At 39.6% G+C, this 17575-nt stretch overlaps 1 protein-coding gene across 1 annotated transcript in view; it reads left to right on the top strand.

The window, feature by feature from the left end:
- Window positions 1–9072: 9072 nt before the first annotated feature.
- Window positions 9073–17575, top strand: part of rxfp1 (relaxin family peptide receptor 1) — a 124064-nt gene continuing 115561 nt past the window's right edge. Inside the window, exon 1 of the mRNA XM_084718299.1 lies at window positions 9073–9493. Coding sequence (XP_084574425.1) covers window positions 9073–9493 — 421 coding nt within the window. The remainder of the gene's footprint in view (window positions 9494–17575) is intronic.

A 17575-nucleotide genomic window follows, 5' to 3' on the forward strand; every position in this document is an offset into this window, starting at 1 on the left:
TTTGGATCTCTCTCAACACCTCCTTCTACTACAAGCTGCAATAAATGAGTCTTTGGTGAGGGACGTGAGGTGTCTTTGTATTATTCACTGCTTCTAAAATGCTCTGACAAAGGCACATCTACTCTTAAACTCCAGGGAACTAAGAAGTAGGCTCGTCCAATTCAAGATTCTGAATAGACTCTCATGGACCTCCTCCAAACTACATCAAGTCAAGTTAATACAAACCCCAGAATGATGGAGATGATGGAGGAAACGGGAAGGGTACGTTGACTCATATTGTGCAGCTGCCAAAAAATACGAGACTTAACAAAAATGTTAAACAAATCATTGAGGATGATGTTCCTTTTCCTCAGAAGCTGTATATCCTGGGGTATCCAGCTCTACTTAAGGACCTCCCGTCCCATGAAGAATGGATGTGGACTGCACTGATGCTGGGTCGCAAGCTTCTTATTTCAGAATGGAAGGCACCCTCACCTGCCCCTGTCAATCTGTGGCATCTGTGGCATAATCATTTAGGTAGACTAGCAGCACTGGAAGGGCCTGTCATATGGACTCATAAATAGAGTGGAAAGATTCCCATTGAAATGGGAGCAGTATTGTCCTGTCTGTCTTTCAGTGTTTATGTTTTGTCTTGTATTTCTTTTCCTTTCTTTTGTTGGTTTGTCTGCTCCAAACACTGTCAGTGTTCTTCTACTTTTCATGTACAAGCTCTGATATCAATACTGCTGGTCCTATCACCAGGCATTTACCATATGTATGTTTGTAATGTTGCTATTTTAAAATCCCAATGAAATGTTAATCATAAAAAAAAGAAAACCATGCATGTCATGTCCTCTGGGCTAAAGACTCTAGTTTACATTGTTACCAGAACTAACCTCAAAAGACAGTATTTGTGATGGTATGAGCGTGAGTTAGTGTCCATTACATCATGGGTAACTGTCACATCTGTGAAGGCCCCATTAATTGTGAAAGGTACACACAGGTTTAGCAGCAATATATGCTGCCGTCCAGATTATGTCTTTTTCAGAGACGTCCCTGCTTATTTCAGCAGGGAAATGACAAGACACATTCTGCGCGTGTTACAACAGCATGACTTTGTAATAAAAGAGTTCAGGTACTAGACTTACCTGCCTGCAGTCCAGACTTGTCTCCCACTGAAAATATGTGGTGGAGCACCTGAAGTCGTATATCAAGCAAGAATGGGAAAGAATTTCTCTTTCAAAACTTCCATCATTAATGTCCTCAGGTCCCAAATGCTTTTTTGTTAAAAAGAAAAGGTGATGTATCACAGTGATCAATGTCCCCCTGTCCAAACTTTTTGGAACATGCTGCAGAATGAGTATATATTTACAAAAAATAATAAAGTTATTCAGTTTGAACATTAAATATATTTTATTTGTACTTTATTCAGCTGAATATAGATTGAAAAGTTATTTTTTGCAAATCATTGGCTTCTATTTTTATTTACATTTTACACAACATTACAACTTTTTTGGAACTGAGGTTTGCATGAGGATGTGTTGTGTCTGGTGTAGACATTTTCAGCACCAGTAAGTAGATGCTTTTTAAGGCTCTTTTAAGTCAAGCCCGATTAGGCTAATGTTAAATAAAAAATGTTTAATGATCAACTCTCTCAGAGAAACTACATGTCTAACCCCGCACTGGCTGGCAATGTTTGTGTTTTCTCCTTATTTAACTCTCTGGATTTGATTCTGTAAAATCAGCACTCCAACACGCATCCATCAAAAACAACTGAGGGAAATTTCACTAAAGCGGCAAACCCCAAAAATAAACATGCAATCTCCTTTTCCATGAACAGAGAGAGGATCTGAAGCTGTATTTGAGTATGTCTTGCGCGTTGTAAGTCAAGTCATTTATGGACTGCCAAAACATTACAAGCTACCATAGCGTGCCAAGCACCCACAGGGCTTGTTTTTATTTAATGATCTGACAATCTGAGGCTTTATAGAGACTCTAAACTGCTAAAAACAAACACATTTAATGTTTCCAAAGCCAAATGTTATTGTGTTTTCTTGAACAACCTAAATAAAAAAAAAAAACAATTGCATTGTTTCCACTTAGTTGTCAGGAGACCCACAGTAGAATCAGACAGAATATGTGTTTTATTGTGTGTAGAAAAAGCTTTAGCTTTTAGGGTTGGTGAGATTTGGTGAGGTTTGATGAGGTTGTTTTCCAGTTCACTGCATACACAGTCTTCTGCATATACGGCCAATTTTGTAGCTACCATAGAGGACACTGAGGTCACGTCCTCAATACTTGTTTTTGGATCTTTTTACATTTCTTATCAGGCTTTTTCCATTTGCAGATGTTAATGTAACAACACAACTAAGTACAGAGTGAGAAAAGAGACATTAAAGGTACTATAAAGATTAGACCACACTGACCTGACAGATTTTAGGAATGACAGGAGCCAAGTGGATGAGTAACCACAGTGAGACAGAACCATAGGACACAAATGCAGATTTTAACTGCATACACTGAAAAAAATTAACAGGGTAATAGCAGTTCAACAGGTAAGTTAAAATACAATGCAAATACACACACACAAAAAAAAAAAAACTGTGCACACATAAAAAAATAAAAGACCTGGGTATATTGTTCGTTGTCTCTGTAAGAGTCACAGTTTGCAATCAAACTCTGGTACAATATGAAGAAAGGTAGGTATAGGACATGGGGGTTCGGTTCACCTCCTCCTTTTGGCAGCAACAGGTTCTATGTCTCACTGGCTGGGCTCGCCATCCAGTACTGGAAAAGGTTTGCTTGAAACCGTCTCTAAATCTCTGGTACCTCCACTGATGGCTCGGAGAATTCTTCTGAAGTCTCGGCTCGTCTTAAGGGGATCAAATTAAATTTAAATTTAAAAATTAAATTTATGCAATTTTTATGAACATTAATTACGATAAAATAAAGCTAATTAATTAAACTCAATGCTCTAATTCACATTTTCGCTTGTATAACATATGTAATTCACTTTGGTTTCAAATTCACAACTTTGCTCATAAGAGCTACACTTGTAGTAAAACTAACACAGTTAAAGTGCATAGCAAAAAAACAATACAAGACAATTAACAGCATGAATCTGGTCACTGATGCACCTTTAAATTATTCCTAAATTACTGCAAACTGTCCAAAATTACCATCACTAACACTGAAATTCACTAGCAAAATACAGCAAGGTAAATCTTGGTCAACAGTTAAACTGCAGCAAATAACTCAGAAATGGCATAAAAAGAATATAAAAACAATATAAATGACAGTCTCCTTAAAGCAATAGTTCACCCAAAGATGAAATTTGACTCAATATCTACTCATCCCTGTGCTGATGTGAGGATGGGTGAAGATCTCCAGTTCACAAAACACTCCCGGAGCTTCAGCGGAAAATAGTATTGCAGCCAAAGTGAACGGTGACCAGTTTTAAAATGTAAAAAAGAACACAAATAAAACACAAAATGTCTCCATGCTGCTTGTGTAGTGTAATCCAAGTGTCCGTAAGCAGGGACATTAAAATCTGAACCAAAAAGACACCATTTACACCATGTTTTTAGCCTAAACGTCAACTGTAGCCTCTCAGACCTGATCTGCGTGCACACGCCTGAAGCTTGTAAACAGGCTGTGACCAATGGAATGTAAACAGGGCTTAAACATCTGATTGGTTGAAGTGAAAGTGATCTTCATGTTTAATGTCTGTTTGCCAGACTCCTCAACCAAACCTTTCGTTTTATCTCACACTTTTGTGCACTTTTACACTCTTGAACATATTTATGTGAGCTATTTAATAAAATTGTATTAATTTCAATGGAATTATATAGAGATGTATTTATTTATTGATCTTTTTAAGGGCTTATTTAACCCTCTGGGCTACATTAAATTAAAGTGATAATTTGTTGAAAATACTTTGTTTTATCATGGAACAGACAGATAGCTGTGTGTCCAGTGACACCGCCACCAATGTTTCAGTGAGACATCATTTATCATTTAGTATATACTGGTATATATTTAGGGCAAGGGGCAACTGAAGCCTTTTCAACAGTTTTATACACCTTCCTTTTTTTAAGCCAAGAAGTAAGTTCAAGTGAGTTTTACTTTCCATGACCCGTAGTCAGCTGCTGCCATTGGCATTATAGTTTTTTATCGTGGCTTATCGACAGACTTGAGTACTAAGTGTTTGCCAGGCACTCGTCAGGCAATTTAGATAAAAACCTGCGAGATACTGCTGCGCTGCTCTGTTCAGTTTGTTTGACAGTAAAAGTGATTTCGACATGAGACAGGATAGAAAAAGAGTGATTTCAAATGCGGTCACTTTTGCCACTTTGTGTTAGACTCTTTTGGTATCCCCTTCCAACTAACTCATGACCTCAGTATTTCTAAAATGCTGGTTATGGCCCTCTATACGGCATGTTTAACACATTCTTATACCTACACAACAGAATAGGTTGATTGCCAGTTGCTCCCAAGATAACGTATATGACCAGTGGAAAGCATTGGCAATGACAGGCTTACCTGACCTTATTTACATAAGTCAGGTGACATTACACAGGTGGCTAACATTGTAAAATGGTTGCGGTTTGGTTAGAGTTCGGAGGTTTGGGATAAATAAATGCAGTGCGTATGTCACATGATGGAAGTACCCATGACAGAAGCCACAAAAATAATCAAACTTCAGTAAATTAAAACTTTAAATAACTCACTCTTGACTTTTTGTTTCCCACTGGACTAGAACCCTGGTCTTCTGGGAGAAAGTCATTTGCTTGTTCACCCCACCACCTGCATATGTGGACTTCCTCACACTTTACACTTATCCTGTCATAATTACTACACCCACTAGAGGTCACCACCTCACATTAAACATAAATTGGGTCACAATAAGCTGCTTGTGCAAGATGCTCATTTTCACGGTGAGGACAAGGTGGGCATGTTATATGGTTGCACTGGTTTGTCAACTGTTTTAAACAAGTCAATAAAAATGCATACTCGAAATATTTCAGCAAACAAAGCAACATTTGTTTTTATTTTGAGTTGTGTCTAGGATCAAATGAAAAGTATAAGTCCGATGTTTTATTCTCCTTTTACCTCTATTAAGTCTCCACCATCCCCTGACCAACCTATCCAACAAGTTCTCATCCCAGTTCGTTAACTACAGACGCTGCTTTGTCATGTCCATGGTGTCTCATGCTGATGCACCCTTTAGTGGTTGTATGGGACGCTGCCAGAAAGCCTTTTTAATTTGTGGTTAACATTATGAAACCATTTGGGTAGGTTTAGGGACTAACTACTACTACTTTTTTTTAGATTTTTGAAAAGATCATGTTTTGGGCTAAAATAAGTGTGTTCACTTATGTATGTCATGTGACTTTGCTGGTCAGGTAGCATACTGCTGTTTTGTTTTACTTCCTGCTGCATGTAGATGCAATGAGAGTGAACCAAAACAGTCAATCCAGCTGAAAGCTCTAAATTTCTATATAAACCTGAGAGGAAGTGCAGAGTCAGTGATAATTCTCTGTGGAAACTGAATAAACCCTTTCTCAATGCAAATACTCATTCTATCCATTAAAATATTGATTGATGCAGCTTTAAAGGACCAATGTGTAGGATTTAGTGATATCTGGTGGTGAGGTTGCAGATTGTAACCAACTGAATAATGCTCATCTCACTCTCATATTCCATGTGCATGGGAGAACCAACAACGGCCACGATGTTATGCTGTGAAAAAGGCTGTATCTTGAGTCAGTCTTTGGTTTGTCCATTCTGGGCTACTGTAAAAACATGACAGTGTAACATGGAAGAAGACCTGCTCCCTCTGCAGATATAAACGGCTCATTCTAAGATAACAAAAACACATGACTCTTATTTTCAGGTGATTATACAGTAATGAAAACATACTTATGGATATCATATTCCATTTCTGCCATTTTCTGCCACTAAATCACCATAAAGCTTACATAATGGACCTTTAAAAGCTTTTTATTACTTTTCTGCACTGGAAGACTGCAGATGACAGGACCTCTATGACAGCACTTCTGTAGACTTCAGAGGCTACAGGGTGCAGGCATATAGACTGAGAATACAGATACCATGCAGGCTGGGGGGTAAAAAGATAAGCGCAATCCGCTTTAAGGCACCTGCCTCACAGACGAGAATGTGAGGCAGGTGAGCATGCCTTTTATGTGAAGATATACGTAAACAGTGACAAAGGATGAAACCTGAGCAGATCCTTGGCACTTACTCTGCTTCCGAACACTTTGAAGAATTAAAGCCCCTGGAAATGTGGCTTTAAATAGTAAAATGCATAAATGATATTTAAGTTAGTAGTTTCTCATAAAGCATCCACAAAGACCTGAGAGAAAAAAGACGTTCATAAGTAATAAAAAAAAACCTAATTCAAAAAACAGCTTATTTTGCCATTTATCAAAACTGTGTGGGCATGGCTGATCACATTTTATTGCCATTTCCCTCAAGCTGTGGACCGCTGTAGATGAGGCCATTAATACTGGTTAAGTGTATGCTATATTTAGAATATTTTCACCACTTTACTTTGCCATCAGACGGCCTTTTCCGATGAGGAACTGCAGCCACCATGCTTTATTCAGCACCACCAGACTCCTTGCAAAAAATTTTAATTTTACCTTGCAGGAAATGGGAGTGAGTGGGTTACGGTGGCCTCAATCTGTTAGTTTGTTATTGTAACTCTGGAGTTCTAACATGTTAGGTCAGATCCAAATTAACATTATTTCCTGCAGATCAGGTCAGTGGAAGATGGGCAACTCCTGTGTTTGGTGAGGTAAAATTACTGTATTTTTCAAAGGAATCTAGTGGTTCTTAGGAGGCCAGACCACAGCTTCCATTCCTCGCTGGAAAAGGCTGTATAGCCGCAGAGCAGTAGTCTGACGTGATAAAACGGCTTCAGTTCACTTCTGAGTTGGCTCAGACCATTTACATTTATTGAAATGGACAGCATGAGAGCTCCCCAAAAGTGACGCCACAACGTATCAGTTGCCCTCTTGGTGGCTTGCTGCAGTATAGATCATAAATCTTGCTTCCCCATTGTTAATAAATAGGAGATGCGCCAAATTAAAACGTCAAAGTACACATCAAATAAAATTTTCCAACAGATGGTTTGGCTCATTTTAGGTATAGTTTGTATCACCATGATGTTTGTTCAGGTGTTCATTTTTCTAATCAGCTTAGTCTTTATAGTAATTTGATGATATAAAAACATGATTGACAGCTGAACTTGTGATCGAGTCAGCTGGCTCATCACCAACGCTGATCACTTCTGCAGAGAGTATGGCTCTAAATTATGTCAGCAGGACAAGACAGCAGCGGTCATTTCTGTGATATTTTGGCCTCAGTTTTATACAGTGGGGGGAAGCGGTGCCATCTTTATCCACTCATGGCCTGTTCACACTCGATGCCTGAGCAGTGAGTGTGCGCGTGCGATGCCTGCTGGTTTTTATTTCAGGGCCCATGCTAACAGGTTACAGTGTCCACACAGCCCACATGTGCAGTGCTGCTCACATGCATGTCAGACGCAGCTGCAGCCACACTTCAGCTAGAGATTCAGAGACTCGCCTATATTTTCCATGTGATGCACGTGGTTCTTGGCAAAAATATATATTAAAAATGATCTGTTGACAGTCATATCAACATTATAACGACAACAGGACACCTCTCACTGCACTTTCATTTTCACAGACATGAAAAGTCTTTTCTTTCTTTCTGTTTTCTCCTCTCCCTCCCTCTGTAAACGAATGGGAAAATCACTGATTGCCTTCAGAAAACAGTCTTTCTCGTCTCTTCAAGCTCTTCTACAAACTCTGTGCAGAAAGACAGGGCTTTCAGCAGCTGCCTCGCAGCAGAAACGCAGCCTGTGGACACCACAGCGTGTACAAGCTGCAGCACTTCAGTGATGGTGCCGTCACACACTGCTCAAGCATGTAGTGTGAACAAGCCGTCAGACTCAGGGAACAGATAGATGAGTAGTGGGAGCAGAAAACCTTTGTTGCACCCACAAAGCACTTGACCTGGATTTTTCAGTGAAGTCCAATTTTATTTGTACAGACCACACAACACAACACAGTTTTGCCTCAGGTGGCTTTACAGTCTGTAGTGTGTGACACCCCCTGTCCTGCAGACCCTTGAAAGAGTAGGACTGGTTTGTGAAATTAATTGTGTAATGTCCAAGCACAAGATTACCCCATTTTAAACCCAATATCAGGAAAATTAACTCCTTCATTGACAATTAAAGGAGCAATGTTGCACAAGCAAAAATTAGTAGTTGGAGTTGGAGCCAATTACTGTATATTAAATATGTTGAAATACAATTTAATATACAATCTAGGTTGAAGCAAGTTGCTCCTCCACCTCACCCCCCTCCTGAGGCTCAAGGAAGCTACAGGGCTGGCAGTTTGATCATCTGTCTGTATTGTCTATCAATGTAAAGTTAAGCCAAAATAAAAACCCACTGCTCTGAAAACACACACTCCCGAGCTTGATTGAGTCACTGCTTGCCTTCTGCCTGCCAGACCCTTTAACATAATGCTCAGTCTAACGGTTATAAACATCTACTCCTTCTACAAGATTATTAATGATTTCTTATGACTCACATTTATTCAGAGAACATTCTGTATTAATTTGACCTCTAAACTAAAATAGTTTTTCTGACCGAGAATACAAATTTTAAAGGAAGACATTGCTGCTGTGGGTTTGTTGTAATGTTTGAACATAGCATGCTTCCTCAATCTCTGATAACATCATGGTTGTTTTATGATTTACTTCAGGAAACATATCACAGATTTCTCTTTTGAAACTAATTAGTAATACTCTTTAGATGCTTATTATTATGTACATGAGACCCTTATGTGATTAGAAAGTGGTTCCAAAGACTTTAAATTGTGCGAGACAAATATCTCAGGTAATTATGCCACGATTGTTTCATTTTCTTGAGAAGACCGTCTCAGCTTTAATGCATCAGACCTCTGACAAAGACGCACACGGTATTGGGGTTTGACAGTGACAATACGCACTAAATGAATGCAATCAGCAGAGGATCTCATGAACAGCAGCTTCTTCACAGCTCTTCGTGTAGATCTGTCTTTATCTCTCTTCGTCGCTGTGTCTCAGCCCCTCCCCTCCCTGCGCGCTGCACCTGAGCTGTTGCTGCTGCTGCTCGTCGTGCGTCAGACGGTGGCAACTCAGTCCTTTAAGACCATGCTCCCAGACGCACTGGCTGCATACCGACTCGATCCTGCGAAGCGGCCACACGTCCTCCTTCTCCCTGCGCGGTTCACGCGTTTATCACACAGGAACCGCGCGTACAACTTTTGGTGTTCTTTTTACGCACAGGTTCCTCAGTTTGGACAAGGACGCGAGAGTACTGCTCCCTTTTTCACCTCCACCCGCGCGATTTTCAGTGAAACTTCAAGAGGTACCATGCAAGTTTATGTGGCTGTGATATTCGCTTATGGAGTGTCGGGTAAGTTCAGCAACTTGTCTTTTTCAAGTGATTGGAGCTCAGTCTGGAGCTTTTTAAAGCTATCGCGCAAAATCTTAATCTTAAATCTGCAAAAAAAATTTAAAAAAAATGCACAAAATAATCTGTTATCGGAGAAGTAACCAATGACAAAAAACAAAGAGAAGACGGTCACTTGCAGAATGATTTTACAATCGAAAGACATTCAGGATGGTTTTGTTTAAGGGAATACAACTGTATCAGCAGCATTTCTAATATCATTATATTGTGGATCATGCGAAGACACCCACTGTGTAATAACTGCCTGAGCATTGTGAAATTATCTGGAAGTGGAAGAGATTATCATCAGTGGGAGGCATCCCACCGGGTGGTTTCTATTATGAGATATCCTCATTCAGAGATTCTGGGAAAATCCAATTTTAACACCGCAGCATCCCAGTTTCTGTGTCTTAAGATATTTATATTTTGCATCTTATGAGAGGTTGCTGTTGTTAATCTCCTCGTGTCAGGAGCAGATTTCTTACCGTCTTGAAGCGTCTTCAACAATAGTTGCATTACATGAACCATGTAATGCATTACATGAACCATGTAATGCTGCATCCATCTTATGATTATTTTCATCATCGATTCAGAGTTCAATTTGAATCATTTTTACACTTGTGTGGTGGGAAAGAGGGCCAGACATCCCTTTACTTGTCCCTGTTCAAATGCAGTTATCAAGTAACAGACTAACAGAAAGTTAGTTGCCAGGCTTATTTTAGGGTTGCAATCTCCATAAAATGTCAGAAAATATTGAAAAACCTCCGGGGTGATGTCTGTAAGTTTCTTGTGTTTTTCAAACTAAAATCCAAAGATATTCAGTTTAATATGATAATAATCAATGAGCAGGAACAGCAGGAAATCTTCATATTTGAGAGGCTGAAAACAGCATTTTCTGCCATTTAGCATTAAAGACTTGATTATGTTGTTGTTGTTTGTTTTTTTTTTTATCACTAGCTCGGGCAAACCAAAGATCCTTATTGTTGACCCCAGTAAAAATGTCAAAAAAAAGTGAAAATTCAAAAAGCTTCTTTTGCCCAACCAACAGTCCAAAACAGCCCTAAATGGTGATCAAGAGCAGCACATCCTCACATTTAAGAAGCTGGAACCAGCAGATGTTTGATATTTTTGCTTACAAAATGACAGAAATGCTCAATCAAAATAGTCAAAACAGTTGGCAACTAATTTTCCATCAATTGACTAATCGATTAACAATAGCTCTACATCCATCCCTCCTCTAATAGTGAATGTGGCAGCTGTTTTCAGTCACTGTCCAGTAGTTTAGTGCACAGTCTGTATAAATGCAGGGTTGTTAGTCCATGTGAAGCCTGTAGGACTAAAGGTGTCCACACACTGCTCATGTTGTACTGATTTAAAAAGAAAGCAGGTATTTTCTGACCCAGAATGCCTTACCAAAACCCAGTCAGGTCAAATTGTAGCTTTTAGTCCGTACAGCAGAGGAGCTTTAATCCGGTGTGAGTGTTTTGTCCTTGTAAATCAAGTGGTCACATCTCAGCTGTAATACAACATTGTGCACAGTTATCTCCATAGCAATATGCTGCATCCAATGAAGGACTTCTGATGAGCTCAACCTGAAGAACTGGAGGAGAATGGGGTGTAGGAGGGTCGCAACGATTCCGTGCTGAAATGACAGCTGAAAGCAGCAGAGAGGAGAACAGATTTAAAGTTTTGACACAACGACATGATTGGCTGGTAGGGACCATGACTAAATCTGGTTGGTGGACCTAAAGAGTGAACGCCCATGGATAGCTAACTGAAAATAGGTGGGTTAAGAGAGAGTGGGAATGAAAGACATACTCCCAGTTTGGAGAGGCTGAGAGTAATACTCATACACAAATTAAACAATGCACTACTGTGACCAGAGTCCGCAGTGGAAAATATTTTAGCCACCTAAAAAAGTTAAATCAGTTTAAGTGTATGCTATATTTAGAATATTTTTACCACTTTGCTGTCAGAAACCCTTTTCCAAAGGGAAGCTGCTGTTGTTATATAAGCCAAATATTGTTGTCTCCAAAACAACCAGACTCCTTTGGCAAAATCAGTCATTTTACCTCGTGGAACATGGAAATTTTAGGTCTTCCACTCTGTGTTTTAAAAGTTTAGTTCAGATTCACAGAAGTCTAAAACTAAATGAGCAACTCTTGTATTCTGCAAGGTAAAATGACAAACGTCTGGTGACTTTGGAGAGAGTGATGTTTGGTTTATATAACAGAGGTCTGTCATTGCAAAAGGCTGTCTGACAGCACAGTAAAGTGGTGAAAATATTCTATATATAGCGTACACTTCAAATGATACTGATTTTTTTTTTTGGTGGCTAAAACAGGTCTTGCTGCTGATCCTGTCTACAGCAGTTCATTGCTTAGCTTCCTACACTGGTACTCCTGCTTCTTCTCCAACCTGGGGACGTGTCGACCTCCATCTACTGTGGATAAAACACCAACTACGAATAAGTACCTCATACAAGCTTACTTATAATAATCCAAACTATCACTCTAGGTCATAATTGCATTCTTTAGCTTGACTGCAGACCTGTGTTGCTTAGTGTTTTGGGGTTTTCTGAAAGTTTAGAGTTTAATTTTAAATGGGGCAGCCCTGCTAGCGCTCATCATACTGTAAGGTGCTGCTCAGGGCAGGAATCTGTTCTTAACTCTGTTTGCTTTGCTTGCATTCTAGTTAGACCTAATATGGGCCATAACTGGCTACACTGTGTGCTAGTGATGTGTCGGTCGCGAACGATCCGGATCTTAGAGCCGGCTCTTCGAAGTGAACGACGGGAACCGGCTCTTGATTGGGAGCCGATTTGTTTTTTTCTTCTCTTTTTTTCTGTTAAAGTCCCACATGATTGGTGGCGTGTGTGTGTGTCCACACTGAGTAGAAGGGGGAGGGGAGGGGTTATAGACACACAACACAGTGAGCACATGAACAAGTGGGAGGGAGACGAGAGAGAACATGCGCTACAGACAGAGACAACACACATGAAAGGTGAGAAAATACACTCGTTTGAGATGAACTGCGCCTCGCCTGGAAAGTAGACGAGATCAGGCGGCCGCAGCAGGAAGTGCAGACGAAAATCTACAGTCAAGTTGGACAGTTTTCAACAGAGTTAAGAGAGAATAGAGGAAGAGACCACCTGTAGGTTACCTGTAGTCTGCAGACCACGGTCATAGCTGAAGAAATAAAGTGCGTTCTTGATCGCTTATTGAAGTTAAAATAAAGAGATCCCCCTTCTGATACATGTAACATCTGTTCTTTTATCTGCCTTGTAAAACCAAGTCATATATAAGTCATATATATAATCTTTATTATTATCAGACAAAATATCTGCTTGTTGACAGATTAAAACTTCATTGCACAACAGAAGACAAATATATCCAGTGTTAAATATTACAATTACACAGAAAATTCGTAATTAATATAATATGTGGTGTTTGTTGTCAAAATTAAGCACTCTGCTTAATATTGTAGTACTCTCTTCCATGTTTAGTATACTGAGCGTATAAATAAAGCCATATAAATAATAAACATTTGATATAATGTATGTTTTTTTCATTAGTAATTCATTTTACATTATTTTGGGTAATAAATTAATTTGAGCAACAAAAAATCTGACGAGCCACTTGGAGCCGAAAGTGCCGGCTCTTTTTAGGGAGCGGAGCCAAAAGAACCAGCTTGCTAAAAAGAGCTGGAATTCCCATCACTACTGTGTGCTGCCTTGAGAAAGATGGATCTCCTGCTGGAAGAAGCAACCAATAGAGATTACATTTTGTCAGCAGATGATAGGCTACTGTTGAGGAGCTCTCACAGTAATGGCCTGAAGATCTCTCATACCCTGATTCATAGTCAGTCTGCCATCAGACGTCTGTGGTTAACCATCGCCCATGGTTTTTTTTTTATGATGCGCCTGTCCCTGCTGGCTCTAGTCAGTCCTTATCTGTTTCTGATTAGCTGAGTCAACATTTAATAAATGATTGGATATTCAGTGAGTGACTATATTGTGCTTTATCTTGTATTTTCTCTCCACAAGCCAAAGAACAGATGAGGCTGAAAATCTAAGCAAACTTTACAGTCAGACATATTCTTTATTCATATTTCAAATAAGACAGATAACCAGTGGTGTGAAAATATTGAATATTTACAGCTAATCATCATTGTGATGAAACCCAAGAAAGTTTTCCCAGTGAAATCTACCAGAATACTTTGTTTTGTTTGTCTTTCCATGATGCTTCTAGGATTTTGAATGAAGATAACGAGTTGATATTTCCTCTTACGCAGTTGGCCATCGATTGTTGTCTTTGCATTGTTTTCAACTCTTAACTTAAGACACAAAATACCACGGTTCTGATCGGTCCTCCGCACTGCTGCAAGCCCCATCAGCAGCATTTTAGAAGCATTTCAGCAGAGGAGCGTTTTGCCCACCTGATTATGTTGATTTGCTCAGATTTTGTTGATTAGGTCCTCTTTCCTTGCTCGTTGTGCCTCTACCATGGATAAGCAGGGTACATGGTTTCTTTTCTGTCTGTCTTTATGATCGTGAGTCTGCATGGGGTCTTTTATTTTGAAAATTAACCAGATTCTCCCTGCCTTTTCTGTGTCTGACTTCCTGCTCGTTCGATCTGCTCTGTGCTGATAGACGCGACATCAATCAAAAATGGACTCGGCGTGTATTTGACCGCTTATGGGATGCACTGAGGCACTGCTGGTGGAATCACAAGCATTGTGTTGAATGGCTGCGCTCAGCTCTGGCTAATATGGCGCAGCCATACTGTGATGCAGCCACACCTGGTGGAATTTAGTTGTTTAAGTAGGACCTGAAACATGAAGCCGGTGGCCCTACTGTCTGCAGCCTGGTAAATGTCAGCTTGGTGTCTCCAGGGCCGTTACTGTGCTGAAATACTGTACACTCTTGCACGTTTAGAGGTTTATTTGAAATATACAGCAGTTGACACATTTGCTGTTTGAGGCAGACTGAATATTTCTCGGTCTTAACATGGTTGTCTGATTATCTGCCTTGTCAATTCTCGGCTGCGATCTTCAGCATTTTTTAGGGTGTTATAATAGTTTGGTTCACACTTTTTTTTTTTTTTCTTGTTTGCAAGTAAAGCCGCCTATTTTAACATTTGTTTTGAAATTCTGGATGTAAATTTAGGATTTATTTTGACAAAACCAGAGTCGGTGATTGTTATTAAATTGGGAAGAGTGATCAGTCTAGGTTTTGTGGGTTTTTAGTTTGGTTCTGTCTGTCAAGTCTGAAGGGAAAGGGTTTTATAGACAATTTAATTAAAGCTGGTCTTAGTTTGATAAAGGAGAGACTTGTATTCAGAAGGTGGTCAGTTTTATTTTTCTGTTTAATAAGCGAAATAGACGTTCCTTTCTAATATTCAGCTGGCGCACATCTCCCACCATAGCTGTCTTAGTTTTTTTGTTTTTGTCTGTCAGTGGTAGCTGGTATGCGAGAAAACCTCAATTTTGAACCATCAATGTTGTTGATACTGAGACCCACAGCACCAAAACAGCAAGATGACATTTTTGCTTGTGGTCTACCACTGTGAGGTGATTCATGTTTGCCTCCAGTTTTCCCTTTTTATTTTTCTTCAAGGTAAAACCGTGACATAATGATGACTTTGGCTCTGGAAGCGTCTGTACAACCAGTTTACAAAAGAAAACGAAAAACACTTCTCGTAAGACCAGTCTAGTAGATATATAGTGGATATAAATGTGCTACTTTTGCTCTGGTGCGGCCACCTCTCTTTGTCTGTAATCCATTCTGTAGTCTCACTTAATCTGCTGTTAAATAGGCTTCTTTATATGCTGCTGGGCAACTTAATCTATAATAATACATCATAATTGTTCATAATAGCTGATGTATAGGGCAGCACGGTGGTACAGTGGCACGCCTACGTCTTGCCGACGTCGGCACGATGAATGAAGTTGCATGGCCGCAACGTCGTATGGAGAGCATTTGCTCATTGGGAAGATGTCGCCGAGACGTCAACATTTGGTCAGAAATGCTCTCCAGACAACATTTGGACAATGTATCAAAGCTGCACAGCGTAGCCTCTCTACAGCTTCTATGACCTTTATTTACTGTCGAATCATTCTATCAGCAAATATCTCATATCTTACTTATAATGTGATAGGAATATGGCAATATTCCAATAAAAAAAACAATATGCTTGACCATCAAAATAGCTTCCTAATTTAGTGTGTGAATAAAATAAAGAGACACGAACGATTCAAGTTAATGATCATACATTTATTTCGGACTGCATAGTCAAAACAACTCCAGCACAGAAAAGATAAACAAGACAGAACAGATAAAAATATACAAGTGGCCGGTCGGGAGACGCACACGGACAGCACTGTCTGGAATGCTGGCAGACTATGAGCCTGCAAAGGGGAGAAAAAAACAAAACACATGAGCCCATGTTGTTCAATTAACTTATACTATACAATATTATACCCATACTTCACAAATAAACACGTACAAATAGACACACCAAGGAAGGAAAACGTCGCTGTGTCTGACCTTACAGAGCCACCATAGTTGACAGTTAACAGTATCAAGGTCAGCTGCACTAATCGAGTCCCTGCACTTCCTTTTCCCACGTTAATGATTGTATTTCTGCCATCTATCATGTAGATATATCTACCATAGTTCAACATCCGACCATTGTTTGCTGAGATGTAAGCTAGCTTTATCCTCAATCTTTAAGCATTTATGTTATATCATGTACGCAGCTGTCAGTTAACTTACAACTACATTTACACTTTCACAGGGTTCTTGTTTTAAAATGTGTCCGTTTAATGGAAACATCAGCCGGAGACGTCTCAGCTGACTCAAGTCGAGTTAGCATTAGAGCCAGCTACACTTATGAAATCTGCTTGTGAGTCATAGTTTTAGCCGACAAAATCCAGTCGTCAGCTAGAAATGAGAATCTGCTTTTGTTTACTTCTCTAAGGAATCAAAGAGCTCGTGTTACAAAAATCACTCCCAATTTCGATGTTAAATCTGCCACCGTTCACACTGCAAACTGCATAAATGCAGTGTGAGAATGGAAACCTTGGCAGACGTAGCAACAGTAACTAAGGAGGGCGGTGCTTAGTGAAGGGTCAATTCTGCTCCTGCTACATTTCTAACTTTACACATTATTTATGTCCACTCCTGCCTGTTCCAGCAAACATTCTGACCATTCACAGATGAACAATAATAGAGTTCTATCGATTGTGTGTGTTCTCTGGTCACTCAGGGATGTTGCAGGTAATGATACTTTTGCCCCTTTGTCCTAACCAGCAAAGTAATTTCCATTTCAAAGTCGAAACCAGCTTTAATCTTCTTTTCAACTTCATTTGTTGCCTCCGTCCCTTCTAACATGAGTGAAAGAACAATCAAATGTCCACTGCCACACAGCGATCCAAGACGTTCTTTTTATGGAACCTTCCGTTCCAATTAACACTGACAGTGCACAGCACCTGGTCAAGAGTGACAGCTTATGTGTCAGAAAAAAATGTCAGACTTCCTGCTAGAAATGTTACACTTTGACTGAGAGGCTTTATTAGGGATGTGCAAATAGGGAGACTGATTCATAATGCATGGTGTGACCTCCTGTTGGACTTCATTACGGCATGTAGGAAACACATTTTTGTCCTCTCTGTTGGTTTTCAGCACTTTTCTTCATTAATCATTAATATATCAAGAGTTTTCTCACATTTATGCATTGTGTAACACTAGAACTATTGTTCGCTCTGGTAGAGCTCCTTAGACTGAAATAATTTGGCTTGCTGATGCAGTGGCAGGCAACAAGCATTACACACAATAAAAGATGCCTGGTTCTAAAATCATTTTCATATTTGCCAAGAACTAAGAGTTTATACTCCTGGGAATGGTGATTTATTTGGCATTTGTTTTAGAAAACAGACGTCTTGAAACAGCCTCCAATCTGGCCTGGAAACACAGGGTGTGATTAATTACTATGACTCTTAAGTGCCAGCACTTAACTGTAAGCTCACCATTGTAGATATGATGCA

This window comes from Lutjanus erythropterus, chromosome 5 (genome assembly GCF_056507025.1).
Source record: "Lutjanus erythropterus isolate fLutEry1 chromosome 5, fLutEry1.hap2, whole genome shotgun sequence".
NCBI classification, from domain to species: Eukaryota; Metazoa; Chordata; class Actinopteri; order Lutjaniformes; family Lutjanidae; genus Lutjanus; species Lutjanus erythropterus.